Here is a 21,862-nt window from a genome sequence, read left to right on the forward strand (position 1 = left end):
CTGATTGAAGTTGGCTCGGTGCCACTGTAGTAATTGAGGTTTTTTCTCCAAAATGTTGAGGGCACTATAGAAATTCTTTTTTATGTTTTACAAGACCTTGTAAAACTTCCAAGCCACTGTCATGGGACAGCATTGCTTGTTTTTATTTCAGGGGCTTAGGCTTGTTAGTTTTAAAATTCATTTTTAAAACAGATATGTAAAATATTTCATCTTTATGAATTCCATTAGGGCATTTTCTCTCATGGGTCTTTTGCTGCTTCTCAAGTTCTTTCTCCAATGATGATGTTGCTGTTTTAACTCAGCACATTTCAAGGACCCAAATTCTGATCAAACTTAAGATTAAATGGATCCATCCACTGTTTTTACTTTACACTATTAATAGAGCTAGGAATTAATATTCCCCTGAATTAAAAGCAAAACATACCCTGAACAGCTAATGTTTCCATTGAAGACTGATAGAACTGCCTCAAGTGCACTGCTACAAAAGCATCCAGTTTCAGACTTCTAGCCATGAAAATTACAGGGTTTGAAGTTCTACCAGGTGCATTTTGGAGCACTGGTTTGCCTTCACTTTACTTTTCCCAACTTTAAATAATTAATTTACAAATAAATAAATAAGGTACAAGTTTACTGTTATCTGTACTTCTGCTCTCATACAAAGACAAACTGTGGGGTTTGGCCAATATTTCAGCCTTGTAAGTTCCTAAGTCCTTTATTTATCAAACAGAAAGGACTCGGAATCTTTTTGCACGGAGTCAGTAAGTAACAAAAAGTGTATTTATGTAAAAAGGTACAAATGTGGAATACATTCTAAGAACAACTAAATGGCTTTAAATTTTTGTTTTACTATAATATTTACAGATTGTTTACCTTTAAGAATATCAACAGCAAATCTTTAGAGATTCAGAAGTTAACCTTTTACACTAGTATTGCTGTTTATATGAACAAGAGACTTCTGTTCAAGATACTTTGTGTAATTACAGTGATAAATTCCCAGCTCTGATTCCCCCAGAATGGAAGCAATATTGAAAGCAAAGGGCACCAAATGCCTTTTAAAATTTCCTACATCCAGTGAAATGCATTAAAATTAAGCTCTTAGAAGTTTAATGAAGTTTTAAAACATTTTATGTTTATTTTGCAATATAAGGTGTCCTGTTAAAGAAGTAACCAGCTGATTTTCTTGACAGGATTAAAAAAATAAGGAACTTTGGAGAAAGTGATAATTTTACCGTATATTTGGGTTTCCATAAAAGAGTAAGTGAAGCATTAGCCCTGGTTAGATTTATAATCCTATAAATTATCATAAGCTAAATAACTGGCCCATACTTTGGCTTTTTTTTTTGCAATTACTTCCTTGGAAATTTTAGTCAAATGTATATGAATAGAAATGCTGCCCCTACAACTGAAAATTAACTAAAAGACCATAAAAAAGCTAATTAAAACAAATGCATGGAACTGGAGAATACTGCTATGGAGTCCTGCAAATGGTAATATTAGATCAGATCCACTAAAGAAAGTAAAATTTAATTGAACAAATGCCACATTTATACCAAAATGAGGGAATGCTTAAGGACTATGGAAGAGAGAAAAATAATATGGAATAAACAAAGAAATGTAACTAAAGACATATAGTTTCTCTATATTGGCAAGCTGAATCCACTACCACATTAAATGGAAATTTGTGCTTAAAACCAGACAGCAGTTCTGGACTAAAATTATATTTACAGTACTGCAGCTCAATACACAGTTCTGCAACCCTACAGACAAACCATCTTTCTTATCTTTATTTTTTTGCTAGTAGCTGCTCTAGAATCATATAAATCTGTAGATCAGTCCCCATCCCCAGATAATCAATGAGGAAAGTGACGGTGGGCAGCAGGTTGGCTGTAACTACCCTGAGTGACAAGGTGACCAGCTGGATGTTGGGCAGCACCAGCAAAGGAATCATGGCATAAAACAAGGGAGCCAGAATTGACTTTCCTGGCAGTGATGTATTCCAATGAGCCTTTTGATGATAAAGTTAATGACAAACTTACAGATATTACAAATAAAACATAAAGAATACTTTTTTGGAGCCTGAAAACAGTGATATGTTATAGTTTCCTGCTTTCTGATACTGTTTTCTTTTGCTAGAAACTAGCGGATCAGTGGAACTAAATTTCCACTCCTGCTCAAAAATACCATCCAAAATACTCTCAAAGCCTCCCCATTTTCAACCATATCTGACAAATCAATTCTTAATAACAGGCTCTTAATATTACCCTCTCCAAAGCATTGAAAAAACAGTGGTAACACAATTTTTTGTTTCCTCCAAGTAGTATAACCTCTGCTCAAAAGTGTGTTGTTCTTTTAGATGGCTTTAGCTATCCAAATCGATGAGGGGTAAGATAAAAAAGAGATGGTTTTGTCACAAAAGCAGTGGTCACATCAAAGAAATGGTACCTATGTAAATATCACTGCAGGAGGGGGAATGGTAAAGCACCTTGCTGAATGGAGAACCCTATCCTGGCATCATGTTTAAAGCAACGCTCCTCATTGTGTATAAAAATGTTTGACTTTTATCCTCTGATATTATTTATACATCCTTCCTAAAAAAGAGCAGATTTTGAGAACATTTAAAATAAACTAAGAGGACAATCTGGCATTCACATGGAACTAGGAAAATAAAAATATGTATCTTTTTTTTATTCCAACATCTACCACCTTCTAAAGTTTCTTTTTTAACTTTGAACAGAGGTTTTAGGATTTTTTTTTCTTTTGTTTCCCTTTACAAAATGTGCAGTTTTGCTCTGTTTTTACCCACTGAAGGCTGAGACAGCCTCTGAGACTCTGAGAATAAACAGTTCTTGTAAAATCACTGAAGACATTTTTGTACCTGCACAAGAATTTCAAATACACTTCTGAATTCTGCTGCTTCTAATTACTTCACTTGCACCCACTGTCACATACTGGGTTACTCAGGCATTCTGAAGTGAAGCACCTAGAAGTTCCCCGCCTGCTTTCTGGTGTCCTGGTCTCAGCAGCCAGTGACAATCATGTTTATGCAAAGGTATGGAAAGCAGGCAGGCAGCATCACGCTCCCTGCTTTGAATATACAACTTCAAGCTTGGTCTCACAAACCACAGGATTTCTAATAAAAGGCTACCTAGAGCAATACAAACAAAACTTCTGTTCTGTGTTTAGGGACATTTCTTAAATAATGCACTTGAGAGATCTAAAGAATTTTTGGAAACAGAAAATAGTGAACAAAAATAATCACGAGCTAAAAATCATGGTTTTCTCTCACGTGGAAACCATACTTAATCCCTCAACCACATTTTGCTATCTTTTAGTTAAATTTACACTAACAGGAAATCATTCAATGCAGAAGAGAAAAATTTGACTCAACAGGACCCTGTATAAGAGGTACTTGGGCACATCAGTATGTGTAAGCATCAGAAAGGTCACACCAGGTGAAATCACAGCCCTACTTCAGTAGGAGCAAATCACTAAAGAGAAGAGGGGAATCTGAAATGCCTGAAATCAATTACAACTTACAAACTATGCTGAATTGTGACCAAACAAGAAGTTACCCATCAGAAGTTTATGAAATAATATTTCCTTTTAAAAATCATCAGGAAAGACAATTCTGCTCAGACGAAAGGCCATTTTCTGACAATAAGAGCAGCTCAATTCTATCCAGATTTTGATTAGGTTTGATTTATGGTGCAATTAATCACTTGATCCAGTTGTAAATCAGAGTGTAAAAATGTTTCTCTGTCAAGTGGCTTTTTTCTCTAACTTTTGTAGACTAACAATATCACTGACCACAGAAAAATGAGTAATGTATTTGTCATGTTGATGTATATGATGTCCTCTTGTTCTGCCTTGCTCTGGTTCAAGTCATATAAACCAAAGCAGTTGAAGAACTGAAAACTGGGGTTTCTAGATTTTGCTGACAAGCTGTTGAGGTTGAGAGGCTATTGTTGTGATAACAGTGTTACTGAGGGTACAGTGATGGACACTGAATATACACGATGAAAATAAAAAAGTGTTATTTGACATTATTCAATTGCAGTCAAATAGCATAAGCTAGCTAGAAATTCCCATAGAAAAAGCAAAGAATAGCCAAATCCTAAAACCTCTTTGAATTAGTAAGCATCTACAAAGCACTTCCAAATATAAAATATTCTGTAAACTCGCAGTGTTATCATTCTATTAAAATTATATTAATATATATAATTGATGTAAGTATTAATAGTGCCCAAAATGTAAGTCTCTCAAAATCACTAAGGTTTGTAAAAGTAGGGAAATGATATTGCAACGGCATGCATGTCGAATTGTTTACTTTTCTTTATCCACAGATCATGAAGGAAGTTCGGAGAGCATTGTGCAATGCATCAGCTGATGACAGTAAACTCTTACTTCTCAGCGCAGTGGGAAGTGTATTCTGTAGTGGCCTAGATTACTCATATTTAATTGGCAGGTTATCCAATGACAGAAGAAAGGAAAGCACTAGGATTGCAGAAGCTATAAGGTGACCCAAGCTTACCTATGATCTCTAAATTATGAAATGCAGTGTGTGATTATAAAGATATTTATCAGGTCCAAAAATGTTGTATATTTAAGTGTTGATTGCATTCTAATTATAATCCTACAAATTTGTTCAGTAAGAAGAACCTTGGACCTTTCCTTATTAGAAAAGAAAGCACATTTATTCCAGTGCTAATATCCACAGGGATTTATTTTATTCCACTTCTCTGTATTTAATATTTCAAATCATTCCTCCAAATTCGAATACAACTTTGTTGTTGTTTTTCCAAATTAGCTGTTGCTTCATGTTCTAAAGTGGTTCCTGAAAGGCAGATATTTTACTTGGTTTAATCTTCATCATTTTAATGAATTTCAGTACAAATGGGAATCCATGGCTTACTCATATTCTGTTGAAATAGCGATCTGCCGCAGTATTTCAGAACCTTATTAGAAGGGTCTCCACTCTTTTTCTTAAACTTAAATTACTTAATATATATGTAAATGGAGTTTTATTTTCATAACTAAAATGTGACTTTCCTTATATATATCACATTACCGTAATAGAAATCCAGGGTTTATGACATGCAGTCTACAAATCAATCTGCACAATACATCACCAAATATTCCTATTATCCACAAGGTAGACTTTATACATATTTAGCAGATCTTCCAGTATAAATTGACATTACTCCACTAAAGCCAATGGTATTTCACCAGTCTGTACCAGGAGAGAGTTTGGTCCCTTGTTTTCCCCCCACTTTCTACAAATAAAAATTATTCTTCTGAGAGCTTTAAAACTTTATGCAACAATTCTATGAAGGAATATTAAAGAATTTGCTTTACAACAGATCTATATTTTGGATATATTAGTATAACACAAGATGAGGTTGTTACATGACATGTATTAACCACCAATTATCTTGGTTACAACTACTGCAGATCAGTTTGGATTCTCAGTTTAATACTCTTGAAATTCTCAAAGCAGTAATTATTTTGAAAGAATTTAAAATTTACTTCTTAAGTATAAGAAATTATGATCTGTTTTTAAGACCTTAGCTATGCTTGAATATCATGTAGTGATATTTAAAAAAGAAAAACCCTTTTGAAGGACACATCCTAATTTATATTTTTTTTAATGTGAGGGATTTTTAATAATGTGGAACTGAAAAAAACATGAGGGAACAAAATCACTCTTCTTGTTTGAAAACACAGGCACACTTACACTTCATTAGAAGATAAATATTTAATATTATTCATGTAAATATTGTGTAGATAGGTATTGTTATATATGTATACATTTATCTACACACATTTAATATACAGGTGTATTTATCAATTCAACAATTAAATTCGTATAAGCCAGACTATAATACTCAGTTTTTCCATCCTTGGAGTCCCAGAACACTCTTGAAATCCTGGGACAATGTACTGCTCCTTGTCAAGAATGTCGGCTTCAGGCCCACTGGAAATAGATTTTTATTGTACTTCTGGAAACAATACACTACGTTTTCCATTTAGCACTCTCTGTGCTTTCTTTGAACAAAGGACTCAACTCATGGAAAATATATTGTAATAAGAGGAGAAAAAAAATGTACACTTTGCTTTTTCAGTGGTTAGGATGTCCCAAAACACATTAAGGGATCTCTGCCTCCACTGCTTTACATCGAGTTGACTTGGATCAAAATGAAGTTAAAATCTTGATGCCGTGTGTTTCCACTTGCTGAAGTGTGGATCTCAGATACTGACCACAACTTCAAACTGAAGTTTAAATACCCGTCAAGTCTCATCTCACATGAATGCCTTATTCCTTTAGCCCCTCTCCTCATCCACTGCCTTTGGGCCGTGCAGCTCACAGATGTGTGGTGCTGTAGCTTCTCTCCAAGTCCTCAAAACACATCCATTAGACGTGTGTCTGGCATTGCACTCCTGGAGCAGGGAGAAGACAGACAGACAGACTGCACTGCAACTGTGCATTTGTGTCCCACAGAGACCTGCGATTGAAAGACTCACTGGAAGGCATTCCCAGCATCAGTCTTCCTTGTCACATCATCCGTCAGGCATCGTTGTGTGACCAGAAGAATAAAATTCTGGGTGTGCTCAGAAGAAAACAAGGAAGGACAACTTGACTTGCTCAACTTCTTTATAGCCTTCAACATGCTTATGAGCCCTGACCTGCAACAAGACTTCTGCAACGATGCAGAGGTGTCTGAGCATCCCAAAGTGTATTCGATGGTCAACCTCCCACATACCCTCTGGCAAAACCAAAAGCCTTCTGCATGTGACACTTTTTCCTCTCTTTGAGCTTCTGGCCCTACTGTGCAACAATGATTACAATTCTAAGTCCTTTTCAAAGACTGCCTTGAATCGAAACAAGGATCTTCTAGACCAGAAACTCCATGTGTGAACTTCCAGTTCGGTGACAGGGAAACATGCCAGGTTCTGGGTGGGAAGACGGCCGAAGACAGCTCACTGAAACAAATAACGTACCAAACAGGGAACACAGATAAGTGGAGAGCTGGACACTGCAGCTGCTGTAGACCAAATGCAGGCATTTGTTTCCCTCGTAAGCTTCCAATATTTTATCCTTCCACTCCATCCTATAGGTGGCATGTTCCATACCCACCCATTGCACAACCCTCTGAGCTCCTCATTCTTCCCTCATGACAGAGGCTTATTGAGTCTTCTTAATGTTCTGTTCCACTCTCTTCCCATCACCAGGTGATTTGTCCTTTGCTCACTAATATGAAGATTTCCCATTTTCTTCAAACCTTCCCCTCCATTAATGTGTTCTGCTTTGTTCTTCTTCCCCATCATCTAACCCTTTCCTCTCTACGTCCCTTTTTTTTTCCATATTCATCCTTTTCCATATTCACTTCCAGTCCCATTTATTACCATGTGCTTCCAGCTTTTCTCCACACCACCATTTTCTTCTGCCTCCATGTGGTCCTCAGATCTGCTGCCACCATTTATCCATAGTTTGTTGTTTTTACCTATTGTTCATCATATCGCTGTTCCCGTCTGTAGTCCTGTGTTGAAGGCTTACTTGCTTAACTACTCAGGTTCTTAAAATTTTGAAATTAATCAGGTGCAGTGATCCACGGTCATCACTCAACCATAAACAACTGAAGAAATAACAAGATAAGGGAACAGCATTGCTTCTGCAAACAAAAATGAACCACAATTCTGCTTGACCCTGCTATCCTCTAGAAAGAAATGGTCTTGAACAGACAAATCCCTCATTTCACTCTCTTTGTCTTGCCTCTGATCTTCTGTTTTATTACTCACTGTGTAAGCAGAGCTGCATCAATTCCTGCGAGTCCCTATTTTCCCATGGTCAAAAATCAACTAATGACTAGATAGCCTGAAAAAAAGAACTCCTTCATTGAACATTTAATGCTGGGTCACCTCAGACTCTTCATTTTCATTTGAAATATAGCCAATGCCCTTGCACTTCAGTCCAATAAAATACTTCTCTTCGGTCTATTTGCCATTTTTTGCCGCGTCGGCACTCTAACCTGCAGGGCACACCTCCTGTTCCCAGAGCACAAGTCTAGGTCTTTTTGACCTCACTGGGAGAGCTGCAACTCATCAAAGGGCACATTTGACAAAATGTTCTTTCCTAAAATCTGTTAGCAAAGATGCACTCTGGACCTAGTAAATACCCAGTGCAGGAACAGAATCTCCTCTTCTGTTTTGAATTTGATTTATACATGTCTCTTTTCTAAAGTAATTGAGTGTCTCGTTTGCCTCCATATACCTGCTGTGCACTGAGCTGCTGGAGCCCATAATTTGCCCACAATTACACTCATGTTTTTCCTAATTGGTGCATAGACTGTTGTATTCAACAGATGTCTTTCCACAGTTGCTGGTAGGCAACTTATTTAAAATACCTCCTCATTGCACAGAATTTAACATGTTCTAGTTCGTTCATCCAGATAAATCTGATGACATTTACTTCTCCATTATTTCCCATCGTTTCCCATTTACTGTTGCAGGCAGCCAAGGGCATCTACTTGTTACGTCTTTGCCAAAGACATTTGCAATGAAGACCCAAGAGATCACTCATCTAATTCTTTCCCTGTTCCAACATCTCTTTCTCTCTCTGACTCCCCTTTGTGGGTCTTGTTCTTTCCACTTGTCTACCATAAACGTTACTGTCTCCCAATCCCTTGATGGGACTCGCAGCAAGCTTTGACAACCTTTTGATCTTAAGAGAATTTCTTGAAAAAAATAAATATTCAGCAATCCACCTTTGAGTTTCCTGTTTTTCACACTATAATATGTTCCTCAAGTTAGCCAAACCAGATCATCAGAATCCACAGTAGCCATTGTGGAACAACCTGAGAAGTGCTATGTGTACAAACTCATGAGTTTCCAGTCCAGAAGTAAAACTAAACCTAATCAAACCATTCTGCAAAAAGTACAACAGTCAGTGCATTCCAGTTAATCAACTCATATGTAACACATATAAAACTAATTAATATGTCAGAGAATCAGAAAAATTAAATAACTAAATAAGAGCAAAATTTTCCGTGTGCAAGCTATAAAGTATCTTTCAATTGTGACCTCATAAAACTGGGCCATGGCATTTATTGTGTTCATCTGTGGTTCTAATTTGCTTTCAGATTAAGTACTTTAAGCTTGGGTATTTATCTAAGTGTTACTTCTGTATTCAAGATCTTTCTTTTATTTTTTTTTATTTTAGGGATTTTGTAAAAGCTTTTATTCAATTTAAGAAGCCAATTGTGGTTGCTATCAACGGCCCTGCTCTTGGGTTAGGAGCTTCTATTTTACCACTCTGTGATATCGTTTGGGCAAGCGAGAAGGCCTGGTTTCAGACACCATACGCAACAATCCGACTCACCCCCGCTGGCTGCTCCTCATACACATTCCCACAAATTCTGGGTGTCGCACTGGTAAGGTTTTTCCACCTCAAATTCCTGAAGAACCTCTCTTAAATTCATGCTCTTCTTTCTGTTTGTAAAAAATAAAACAGAAAATAACTGTTCCTTTCAAGTATCATGAATAACAATGAAATCTGCTGAAAGTTCATCTAATCCCTAGCAATTTCTTATCACAAAATGACTTCAGAATGCAATATATTGCACATCCTGTACACAAGAAAGATTGAACACAGGTTGAAAAAGCCAAGATTGTCAAGATCATTGTAGGAAAAGGAAGAAATGCCTTAGCAGAATAATGTTGCAGAGTACTCATCTGCATTGTGTTAGGATTGTGCAGGAACAGAGCAAGATTCTGCTCTCTAAAGACAAGCCATAATAATTCCAGTAAGGATGTTTAGTATAACAAAGTATAACCAGTATAACAAAGTAGAATTTGCCCCACAGAGTACTGCAAACTGGGTTCCATGACTCTTGGCACAGCATCACTGTATCACTGACAGTTACTCCTGTAAAATCAGCACCACAGATCCGTCCTGCGTGCCAGCACATTTCTCCTAAATGAACCCCATGCTGTGCTCTGGCCACCTGCACAATCCTGAAATAGCTACCGAAACTCCTCCTAAAGTATTTTGCAGTATGGAAAGATACAGGAGACCATTTGTAAATTTAATCTTGAAAAAAGCAGGCAAGTCTGGAAAATTTTTTAAGGTAATTATAACCCAAGATCACAAGTAATCTTTTGGTTTCACAGGCAAATGAAATGTTGTTCTGTGGGAGAAAGCTGACAGCACAGGAAGCCTGCAGCAGAGGACTAGTGTCACAAGTATTTTGGCCGACAACATTTAGTCAAGAAGTGATGCTACGAGTGAAAGAAATGGCATCCTGCAGTGCAGTGGTAAGAAATCACACTCCTTTGTGATTAAATTACATTTCACAGAGCGGAGGTGTGCTCCCAAGGCACATGGTGGGTCCTCAGTTTCCACAACCATACCTGTGAAAGGAGGTTAACAACAGAAAATCTGGATAGAGATCAGTAAGCTCCTGGAGTTTCTCATTTTCCCCATCTTTACATTTGTTCAATATGAATGGAACCTCCTTGCCCCAGGTTTTGAAAGGGGATTTTAGAATAGGTTTCCTTCACGAAGGTGGAAGAGTCTGAAACTATACAACAGTACTGGGAAATCTCCGTGAGGCCAGTAAGAAAATGTATTTGCCTTTCACGTTGTCCTGGCCTACTATGTTTCAGCTGAGTCTGCCTTCTTTTCTGCACCTGCACAGTTCCTGATTCTGCAGAGCGTCCTACACATGGCACCAGAAGGGGAGGATAGTGCCAGCCACCCTCTGCTGTGAAGGAGAGGCGAGATCCAGACACACAGGGATTTGAACACAGTCTGGTCACAGTGTTTCCTTTTGTGTACATAAAAGTCGAAAGAAAATCCTTTCCTTTTTTTTACTTCCTAAGGTGTTTTTTTCCCTTCAGGCAGATCTACTTCTATTCTGGGCACATCCTTGTTTTTAAAAAAACGCACTGAAGAAATTGATACTGGCTGCAATAAAGCGGCACTAACTAAAGTGCAAATTGTTGCCGTTTCTTGCTACACTTCCTGTGCCTGAAACCGTCTTAGCATCCCTCAGCTTCATTTAAAAGATCCCTTGTAAAAGAGAAGGTAGAGACACAGGAGATTTTTAATTAAATGAAGTGCAGATTAGATCTCACAAAAGACATTCAGAATGAAACTCTCTGGAAATGCAGCATAAGCTTATTTGATCCTACTGATATAATGTGCATTATATGAGTTGGGAAAACCTCTGGGCCTTACTGTGAATCCTTCCTTCCTTCACTGTTATCAGCTGTCAATGAAGTTTTCTCTGGAGACCTGTTAGAAGGTCTGGTGCTAACACTTGCAGACAAAGATGAGAGTTAAAACTGTCAAAGACTCGATTTACTCTCCGAGATCCGAAATGCAAATCAGGCTGAAGTCACAAAAACAATGGATATGATGAGCTCATCCAAGTTCTCTGTGGATACTTGTTCACAAACAGACAGAAAAATACACAGGGCCCACAATTTACAATTAACACCATTTACTTGATTTAAAGAGAAATACTACTTTGGAATAGCAGTGTTGTAACCTGAACTGGATAGGAACTGAGCTTAACATGGAACTGTTGACAAAGCTGAGTGGAGAGTACGCGTCTCCCTTACCATAAACACTGGATTAGTTTACATTCAATCTTCTGCCCTCAAAAAAATCAGTAAAGTATGAATTATTAATGGGTTTTTTTGACTAATTGGCTTGTGAGATACCTAAAGGTGTTACATATTTCAAAAAGAATTTTAAAGGATGTAGTCTCAATGTATTTAGAAAGGGGTGTGGGAACTATGGGCACAACCATAGACCGGCTGTTCGTGCCTGTAAGAACTGGCAGCAATTCCTCAGGGCTTGGGATTGGGCTTTCCATGGCAAACCCCCGAGGTGGTTTGTTCCGATGGCTTGTATGAGCTAAGCCAGTCTAACTCCAGAACAGAGTCAGAGGGTGCTTGTTTTGCTTCACACCCTTCTTTTGTAAAATATTTCACTTTTATAAAAATGGAAGTAAATAAACTTTAAAAGGTATTTGCAGTAAAGGCCTTTTCCTATTAAATTCTGTTTTGATAAGGATGCATGAGGGAAAATTGATAAAGATGATGGACATCCACTTTTGGATTTCCAACCTCTGTAACCCTAAGGACCACCTTCCAGAAAACAGGTAGCCAGTGTATTGTGCCTCACACGTTTTCATTTCAAGGGGTCACATTTTCAACAGGAGGGAGTTCAGCTCCTTCTAGTGCGGACTTTCAATAAACTAAGGAACTTCAGAATCCCTCATTCCTTTTAAAAATGTTGGCACTAAGAAACCTCAGAGGTCCTTAAATCTTAAAGATGCTGACTATCAGCAAGTGGAGTTATGGCTGTAAATCAAATCTAATTTCTGTGCCCAAAGAAGTTATTTAGATTGTAAATCAGAGTCAGTAGTGTAAAAATGCTCTTCAATTATGTTACCCATAATAATTTTTTCAGATTCAAAATAAAATACTGAGTGATATTTTGGTTTTAGGTATTGGAAGAGTCCAAATGTCTTATGCGGAGCTTCCTGAAATCCGGACTTGAAGATGTGAATGAGAAAGAGTGTCAGATGTTAAAACAGCTGTGGAGTTCTTCCAAAGGACTGGATTCATTATTCAGCTACTTGCAAGACAAAATTTACGAAGTCTGATGTCTTGGGCCAACTTAATGAGAAAATGCTCCACTTCTGAACAGAGTCGAACATTACCTGTGTTTGAAAAGCAAAGGCAATGCATCATTGAGGAATTTGTGACCGTGTACCCTAATACCTATGGTTGTGTCGATTCCCTTGTGAGCTACACAGCTGCTTGTAGCTGGTTTGATTTTGTGTAACCGAGACGTAGGCAGGCTTGTTCTGTGCACATAATCTCTACAGAGGGCTGCATCTTTCACATGCTCATCCAGATAAAAGTATACATTCCATGTGCTGAGAAGCACCACCGGGGCCCAGCGAGGCACACCATCGGCAGTGATTGATTTTGTCTGTCCTTCTTAACTTATTCTTGCTGTTGCAACACATCTGGGCTGACACAGAGGGCTCGATCGAAAAACTGGGTCAGCACAATATTTTGTAGACCCAAACACCATACTTTAGAAATATTTTAATTATTTTTTTTTCTAAGTTCTAACAGTATAATGGAAAAATCTGATAATTTATATGTATAATATGTAAAGTTAGTTTTACAAAAACTACTAGGATTTTTTTCTTTGTTGAATTTATTTAACTTATTTATTTTTTGTTCATATTCAGCTGTTTATTGATCACAGATCTTATTTTCATACTTCCCTTGACTGAAATAACGGCATCGCATGAGAATGCAAAGACATTTTTAGCAGCAAATTGTGTAGAAAAATAAAGAATATAGAGAAAACACACAGAATGCTGTGGGCAGTAAAAGAAACAGCCACGTGCATGCTCCTCTATGTGCAAAATCGTACAAAAAAATGTACGAACGGGATTCATTTGCCAGGGTTAAGGGAAAAAAGAGGATTCTGAAACAGTGAGTCCCCCCTAAGTCGCTTTTCACTTTCTGCCTTCTTGAGGAGCACTGAAGGGCTTGCCAACAAGATGCTTTATTTAAGTTTACTATATTCCTGTTAGCCGGCTGTCAGTAACAGGGTGAGTGGTGCCGTTATGTGGCATCGTACTGTTTTTCAGGTTTAAACATCCCCTTTTGGTCTGAAGTCTAAAAGCAAATCCTTATGAGCCTTAGTCTAGTTGCCTGATTCCTCAGGTGTGAGATAATTTCTGCTCTGGAGGCCTTTGGGTGTGGGCCAACAGTTTATACAAGGTGCTAGGTATTGAACTAAGTGGAGGGAGAGGTTTTGTTTTGCTTTTCCCGCCTCTCCACATCTGGCCACCCCACCATGTGTTACAAGAACTTCTGGCTATCCATAAAAGCAGTCCACGAGAAACGACAAAAAATCCAATCTGCTATTTTAGAATGTGATCCTAGTACTTTTCAGTGACACTGACTGACTTGTGAACACTGGATCTCTCTCATTTCTTTCTCGCTAGTAAAGCAATTAATATGGAAATAACACAAGCATGCTCTGTGACTTCACCTGCCATTTTAGTATGCCCAAATTAAAACCTCTTGAAGCAAAAGCTTTGCACATTTGTTTGCTTTGTAATTTGTGCACTTGCTCTCCCTCCTCGAGCTCAGTCACTTGGTTATGGTATAAACCTCTGCAAATGAGGCTGCTACATTTTCTCCCTCCTCGTATTTCCATGAAGAGTTTCAACAAAGCCTTTTGTAAAGTTAACGAACAGGTGACTGTAGTAAACAGTAGCCTTCGACACATTAACATAACATTTCTTTTTCCACAGATAATTAAAAGTGCTGTTTCTATGGCCTAATTGCACCACTGAATTTTAAGGAAATCATTGCTCTGAAGGCAGATGTTTTCATGGAAATTCTTCATTAAAAAGTCGAGTTAGCCTGTTTTAAATGGTTTCAAAACAACTTATCCAATCAAGTAACATTTTTAAATGCCTGAAAGAGAACTCTTTTGATACCTATTTGAAGCGACAGATGCGCCACGTCTTTCCTACTAACACTTGCTTATTCCCCCAACCTGCCAGCACCGGCACCGGGCGCGTGCGCAGAGACTTGCTTGGATCCAGGCCCCCCTGCCATGCCCGGGTGGGCACCCCAGTCACCTGTGGGGCAGCCCCATTCAAACCAGGGGGAGCGCTGGAGTGAAAACCACTCACACGCACACGTGTTTGCACAATCAGGCCTCCAGCATATAGGACTTCAGAAAAAAATAAAGAAAAAAGAAAAAAAGCAATGGAAAGTACCATGATTCCTCAATTTCCTTTCTTTCCTTTCTTCCCATCCAGAGAGCCATAACCCCTAGTCATGTGTTAATAAGAGATGAGGAAGTTTATTTCAATACTATGCTTGTTTTTTGTAGATAAATATAGAGAAATTGCTCAGCAATGCGAAGGTATGCTTTCCCTATGAGATTTTCAAACAGAGAAGAATCATAAGTTGTTAGACCTTTAAACTGCATCATTTCATCTGAATTTTCAGATATCTGTATCTTAGCTTTTTTTATGACAAAAGAATGGTTGAAATACATTTTCTATAATTATTTTTCCATTAAAGCAAGCGCTAACCATAGTTAACATTTTTAATTATTCATATCTATACAGTTACAATCTAGTTTTCATGGAATCTATTTTCCCTTCCAAAAAAGAGTAATAACAATGTCAAAAGCTTCTTTTTCCATTATTTAAAGATCAGAATCAATTTTCTCTTGTGTTTCTGTCCTTACTGGGTATTCAGATATCTAGATGTACTGTACATATAAGTCTGGGTACCTTTACTAATATTCACAGTATTTAAGATTATAAATGCAATTTGTTGTTAAGTATGTTATTTTATTCTTGTGTAAATTGTTTTGTACAATCTTTAAAAATCTACAGTTTTGCATTTGTAGATATTAAAGGTAAGCAATTTATTTTGTGTTGTCCTGCATGTATATTTTTGCTGTAGATAAGTGTTGCTTAGTTTACTATTTCAGTACATTTCTGTTTAAATGAATAAGCTTACAAACTTTAATACAGTATATATTTTCAGAATATAAACTTTTATATTTCTGTGGTAGGTTAGGGTATGCGTTTTAGGCAATCTTTTTCACTACTCTTAACTGTTCTTTTAATCTATAATATAATGGTTTTGTGCCAATAGTTTTTCATTAGAATAAAATGCTCTTTTAACGTTAGGGATAAACAGACAATTTTGGTTGGGGTTTGTTTGATTTTATTTTTTTTATTATTATTTTGCCAGCCTTTACAGTTTTAAATGTAATTTATAAATGTATTGCATTTGTGAATAAGCCTTACCATTAGGTACAAGAAATCTTTAAAGCTACATAATTGCTTATGTAGTACTAAGGACTTCCCCAAATAATTGCTGTAAGAAAGTTAGCAAATCAGAGTACAGGGCCTTAAGTTTTTCTTGTGAAAAGGGTAATACGGGTTGTTTCTTTCGAACAACATAGGTAGACTTGTCAGCATGGGCTTTGTTATATATAAACTGTGCATTTGTGCTCCCAACCACAGTAGTTTAATCTCAGGCTTTGTGTGGCTGGGTCTATAAAAGTCAAATCTGGCTAAAGCCAGCACTCTTTAGGAGACACTAAAGAAGTTTACATAAGAGACTTATAGACAATCTTAATCATAGTACATTTGGGTACTCGGTATCCTAGATGTGTTATCTGTGTCTGCCCAATTAACCGTATGTTTTAAGCCATATTAAATCTCTTTACTGCTACTTTAAATACTACACTGAAAGTCATTCACTAGCTTGCTTACTCACAGACAGGATTTAAATTTTTAGTGAATAAAAATGTTATGCCTTCCATAAAAACAAAGGACCAAAGAATTGCATTCTTCTAACAAAGCATTAGTTCCTTCGCCAGTGAACTAGTTTGACATTTGTACTGAAGATCAAATAGTCTCTTTCTGCTACAAACACTGCATTCTCATCCACCTCAAGTGTAAGGGGAAAAGATGTATCCACTGACCTATTGGGACAGGAGTGACGTTCAGCGAGGATGGCATGTCTATTGGTAAGGCTTATTACCAAACCTCTGAGATGAAGCAAAGAACCAAAAATTCACAAATTATGTCAATGTAAATTTATTTTCAGAACTTGCACAAATAATTAATTGTAGAACTTTGCAAATTAGGCCCTTAAGTTATTTTGTCAGAACGCCATGGAACAGACTAAAACAGTTTCTAATATTTGTAATGATGAGTACATATTATAATATTATAAGGGTACAGGCACCCCTATATCACAGTGTTGTAAATATTTTCTGAAACTGGTACAGTACTGAGGGACTTGTATCTTCTGATATATCAAATATTGACTGTCTAGATCAAATTGTACACAATTTATTTGTTGATGGTCCTGTAACTAGTGTATGGACACATTTCTGGGTGCCTTAGAAGTTGTATTTTTCATGTGTGTTAATATGCAGTATTTATACATTGTGAGAAGCTGCTTTGAATAAAAACATTGAAACTTCATTTCAATGCAGTGATTTTCAGTATTACATAACCAGAAGGGATGTGAGAAGCAGTAGCCACAGACCCTTGTATTTTATATGATAAAGCTATTCATGGACTCCTGCCTTTTAAAAGGAAGCAGGAATACAGCAGGCTTTTTAAAAGAGAAATTAAACTTGAAACCTTTTTCTTCAAATGGCAAAAACCAGGGCACTAAAAGATGCTGCAGTAAGAACCCTGAAATCATTCATCATCATCCATCTCATTTATCATTTCACCATCAAATCCAAGAAAACCTCCGAGAACTGTTTTATAAATGCATTTTTAGGACGTCTTCTCCCCCATTATCACTTCCACTATTTGATACGTGCACAGCACCTAAAGCAAATCTGCTCAGAACCAACTACTGCATACAGTATTTGAGCTCCACATGAGGGAATTTGATTTTTGAAGTGGTATTTGCCAGGGAGGCCAAGATTCAGCCCACAACCCCCTTGGGTGTGAAGCTGGATCACCCTCTGGACTTCCTGTATGGTTATAGATGGCAATCCTTCCATGGGGTCTCTTGTATAAAAAGTGATCATTAAGCTGTCACATCCATGAATACTGTTTCCAGTCATGTATCTCCCATGATTAGAAGAGTAACTGCAAATTATTTCTGCCTGGGGCAGAAAAGGAAGGATATTTTTACAGGGAGCCAGTGTTACCCAAACCACCTGTACAACACAGGCTGAAAAAGTGACCTACACTTGATTAAAAGGACAAGAATTATGTCCTAGCAATTATATTGGTCAGCTTTAAACTGACAGACACTGTTAGTATGAACTGCGGTCACCTATTTAGAGCAGAGGATTGAGCAATTTAGTCTTGCTTCACCATCAATAAATCCAATTATTTATTATAGTGACTCTTGTCGGGAATTAACTTATCGCAGCTTGCTCTGGACTGTGAGCAATGCACACATGATGAACAGAGCGTGGCACTTTTCTTGTCTAACTGTTTTATTAATAACTTTTGATCTTAACAGATTGCCAACATTTGAATTTTATTTTAAATAACTCATTTTTAAAGGAAAGCAAAAATTATTTAAAATTTTCAAATCCATCCAAATATTATAAGTTAATGTTTTTTTAAAGCAAGAGCTTTTTAGTCCTTGTTGCTGTAAATTAATATATCAACGAAGTATATGGAAGAGGAACCCATTAAGTATGTAGAAAGAAGGTCTACAAATTTAAGCAGACAAAAGAGTAGCATATGAATCGCATGTAGAATGGCTTTCTGGCACTGCTGTCACTAATAACAAATTCAGTGTATCTAAGTCAAAACACACCAACATCAATAGAGATCCTCCTCCTGACTTCAGCTGCTTCTAGATCAACCCTGGGGGTTGACAGATACAGAGTCACAGAGTCACAGAACAACAAACTCCTTCACCATAATAGTACAGGGAATATCTGCTTCGAAAAGTAATGTAGCACTGATCAGAAAGACCTAATTAGCATGGGAGGCAGGGTTCCATGTCTTTAGGTCAAAATTTAACAGCAGTGTCTAAAAAAATTTGAAAAAATTCAACATTTTCAATTAAATCACTGACTCTCATCTTTTAACCTTGTTTTAACTTTCTTCAACTCTTCACTCACATTTATCCACTTGGATTCTGGATGAGTATGTAAGATCTGCGACACTCATTTTATACGTTGGTCACAGACAGAAATATGTTGGTGAACAACTATAAAGAGAAACGTGAAAATGCTCTTTGCAACTAAGAGTCGTGCTTCAAACAGGGGCTATTTAGACAGGAATATGTTGATGAACTATAAAGAGAAACGTGAAAATGCTCTTTGCAACTAAGAGTCGTGCTTCAAACAGGGGCTATTGAAGTGCCACCGCCTCCTAAGCCGTTAGCTAAAAAGCTGCATCCAACATTAGAGTTTCTATAACGAAAAATTATTTAAACACTAAGCGGCAATCTTGACTTGTTAGGATTAAGTTAATTACTATAATCTAGAAGTAAGTTATTCACAGTCATCCAGAAATGTGTTTCTGATGTGTCTGTACATAAGTGCTACAATTTCTATTACTCCAAAAGGATCAGCAATTTCATCCTGCTGTCCTTCCAGCTCCTGGTTAGTGCTTACATATGCTGCCTACCAGGCTCTAGTGTATTCACTTTCTACAAGAGGTTCATTAAATGGATAAAGGCATTCACATAAAACTCTTCCCATGCCTAATTATTCAAGATCTGCATTATCTTAGCCTCTCTCTTGTTTATTTTGTATGCAGCTGCAGCGAGTTGTTTGTCAGGGACTCCAGACTCCAGCAAACAATTCCCTCCAAGTCCACTTCTTGCCCATTAGGCTCATAATGAGCAACAACTCCAACCTCCTGCCAGCTGAGCTGCCGAGGGATTCCCTGCTGTTTGCAGGGCAAAGGTCAGCTGAGCACGGCGCTGCTGATGGGCAGCAGGATGCCCACGGGTTGGAGTGCTGCCTTTGGAGTCCACAATTGCTCGACCCTGCTCCTCCCTTTATCTCTGAAAGCAAGCCTTAATAATATCAGTGGTCCAGCCCTCGGCGGGTTTTCCTGCCGTAATGACCTTTCATCACTCCTTCGCACAGGGCTGCTCCCTGGAATGACATCTGAAGCAATGCAAGTTATTAACTATAAAGGAACTAGATAGTTCTTTATGCCAGTGACCAGCCCCATCTGAAAAAAGCAATGGACAAGGTGATGGTTAATACCCAGACCATACCCAGCACCACAGTGTGCTGTGCTTAATCAGACCAGAAAAACAGGACATCATATTTTCTATGTATTTACATGTAACAGGATAAAACAGAGTTATTTTCCCGCATGCTAATGTGATGCCAGTTGGAAAGAAGTATCCCAAAACACGTTAGACCTGGTAGGATTCATCTTGCATACATGGCTGTAACTAGCTAGAACACAAAGACACCGTCCCTCTCTAAATGATGTTTCTTAAATAAATCCACTTTCGCTAAAAATTTATTGGAAGATTAAACGGAGCTTTAAGGAAGTGGGTTGTGATATAGCTGATTTGAAAGGCTCAAACTTTTCCCCAACAGTTTCAAGCACGAGAAAACCCAACAGCACTCCATTTGCGCTTCAAGCACTTGGTAAACACACTCCACAACTGTACCGTGGCCCTGTGCCAGCCAAATGGTGAGTCAGCAGCCAGGGGAGGGAATCAAGTGTCAAGAATGCAGTTAACCCTCACTCCAGAGAACGCTTTTCTGATGAACAAAACGAATACACTCCATAAAAAGAAAAAAAAAAATACTGGATTTTTTTCTCTATTAGTACAGGCAACCATCTCAATTCTCCTCCAACTTACAGAAGCTCTCAAATTTTAAATTGGGAGAAACGCTTAACAATCAGCAAATTGAGAAAGAGGTTCGTGAACATGTTATCGGTCCCGTCCTACAGTCCTTACCCTGACAAAATCCTGGCATGGCTGAGCACAGAAGGATTTCATGAGAGCATTAGAATCTATAATACTAAATACTTGCACAGATATAAAAAGGAGTACATTTTCTTAATGAAAATGCAGTTCAAATGATCTGTCATATCCCCAAAGGAGTAGCTGTGCATGCTACTTGGCTTCACAGTGTTCTTGCAGAGCATTTGATGAAATCATGAGATTTCCTAAATCATTTTTAAATTAATCCTTCTTAAGAAATTCCCTACTGAAGCATCATTTTGCATGAACACCCTAGATATTCTATTCAGGATAGCAGAAAAGGATAAAAAGATTGAGGATTAAAAATATTCATAAAGATTTGAAAGGGGACCCAATCTTCCACCTGCAAATTTGAACCTCGTTTACAAGGTTGTTAAACACTGCCAAACCAGAACGACAGCATTTTATACCTACTTTCTTACTCACTCTTCACAGGTGTAAATAACCACATTGGACACCTCTGGGGGAGGGGAAAGGGGAAAAAAAAAAAGAAAAAAGACTCTAGTTATTACCTTCACAGTGTTAGTTAAGGGTAATTATAGACCATCTGTGAACTTAAAGCTTACCCCCATTATTGAACAGATAGAGCTTCCAGTTAGAGGCTGAGACCAGCCAGCTCTGCTGTACCTCACACTGCTCAATCCTACAAACACCTACACAAACGAATAATTTTTTTCACACTTTGCCCCACTGAACTCCAGGGCCTGACCCGTCTTCTAGAGGAACTTGAGTCCCAGCCAGTGACATCCATTTAATGCTATTTTTTGTCCTGCCCTGGATTAAGCTTGGACTGTGAAACTACAGAGATAAGCATTCGTTTGTATGGACATCTAATGTATGACCAGGGTGGAAGTATTCATAGTTAGTTTCCCTGCAGAGATCTATGAAATAGTTTTTCTCCCAGGTAACAGCCCTCATAAATCACAAGCCCAAAGTTTAGACAAACCCATCACCTACGGCATTGAGACAAGTCCTGCCAAACAATGCCAGAGTGGTCAAAAATACTTTTACCTCAACCTTCAGCCCTGTCTTTCTGCCAGTTGTTAGCAACTGTGGCAGGGGCTGCAGATTAGACAGCCACATCTGCACAAAGAAGATAAATTTGAGCTGACTACGAGCTCCAACGGGTGACAAAAATCTAGGACACTTGAGAGATGGCAACCTCCCACAGAGGAACACAGAGGCAAGAAGGAGGTTACCTCTTCAAACATGGCATTCCCCTCCACCATGATCTTATGGACTGGAAATACAGAAGTATGACCAAAGAATAACTTTGATAAGAAACCGATGCCACTGTGAATGATTCTGTCACGGCTCGCACTTGGCTTACACA

General features: G+C 37.9%; 1 protein-coding gene across 1 annotated transcript in view; it reads left to right on the forward strand.

Moving 5' to 3' along the window:
• CDYL2 (chromodomain protein, Y-like 2) overlaps positions 1 to 17,069 on the forward strand; it is a 36,494-nt gene extending 19,425 nt beyond the window's left edge. The window contains exons 5-8 of the mRNA XM_014942140.1: positions 4,344 to 4,516; positions 9,218 to 9,428; positions 10,168 to 10,311; positions 12,516 to 17,069. Coding sequence (XP_014797626.1) covers positions 4,344 to 4,516; positions 9,218 to 9,428; positions 10,168 to 10,311; positions 12,516 to 12,674 — 687 coding nt within the window. The 3' untranslated portion in view covers positions 12,675 to 17,069. The remainder of the gene's footprint in view (positions 1 to 4,343; positions 4,517 to 9,217; positions 9,429 to 10,167; positions 10,312 to 12,515) is intronic.
• The last annotated feature ends 4,793 nt before the right edge of the window (positions 17,070 to 21,862 follow it).

The sequence above is a fragment of the Calidris pugnax genome, unplaced genomic scaffold (genome assembly GCF_001431845.1).
Source record: "Calidris pugnax isolate Ruff unplaced genomic scaffold, ASM143184v1 scaffold28, whole genome shotgun sequence".
In the NCBI taxonomy this organism is placed as follows: domain Eukaryota; kingdom Metazoa; phylum Chordata; class Aves; order Charadriiformes; family Scolopacidae; genus Calidris; species Calidris pugnax.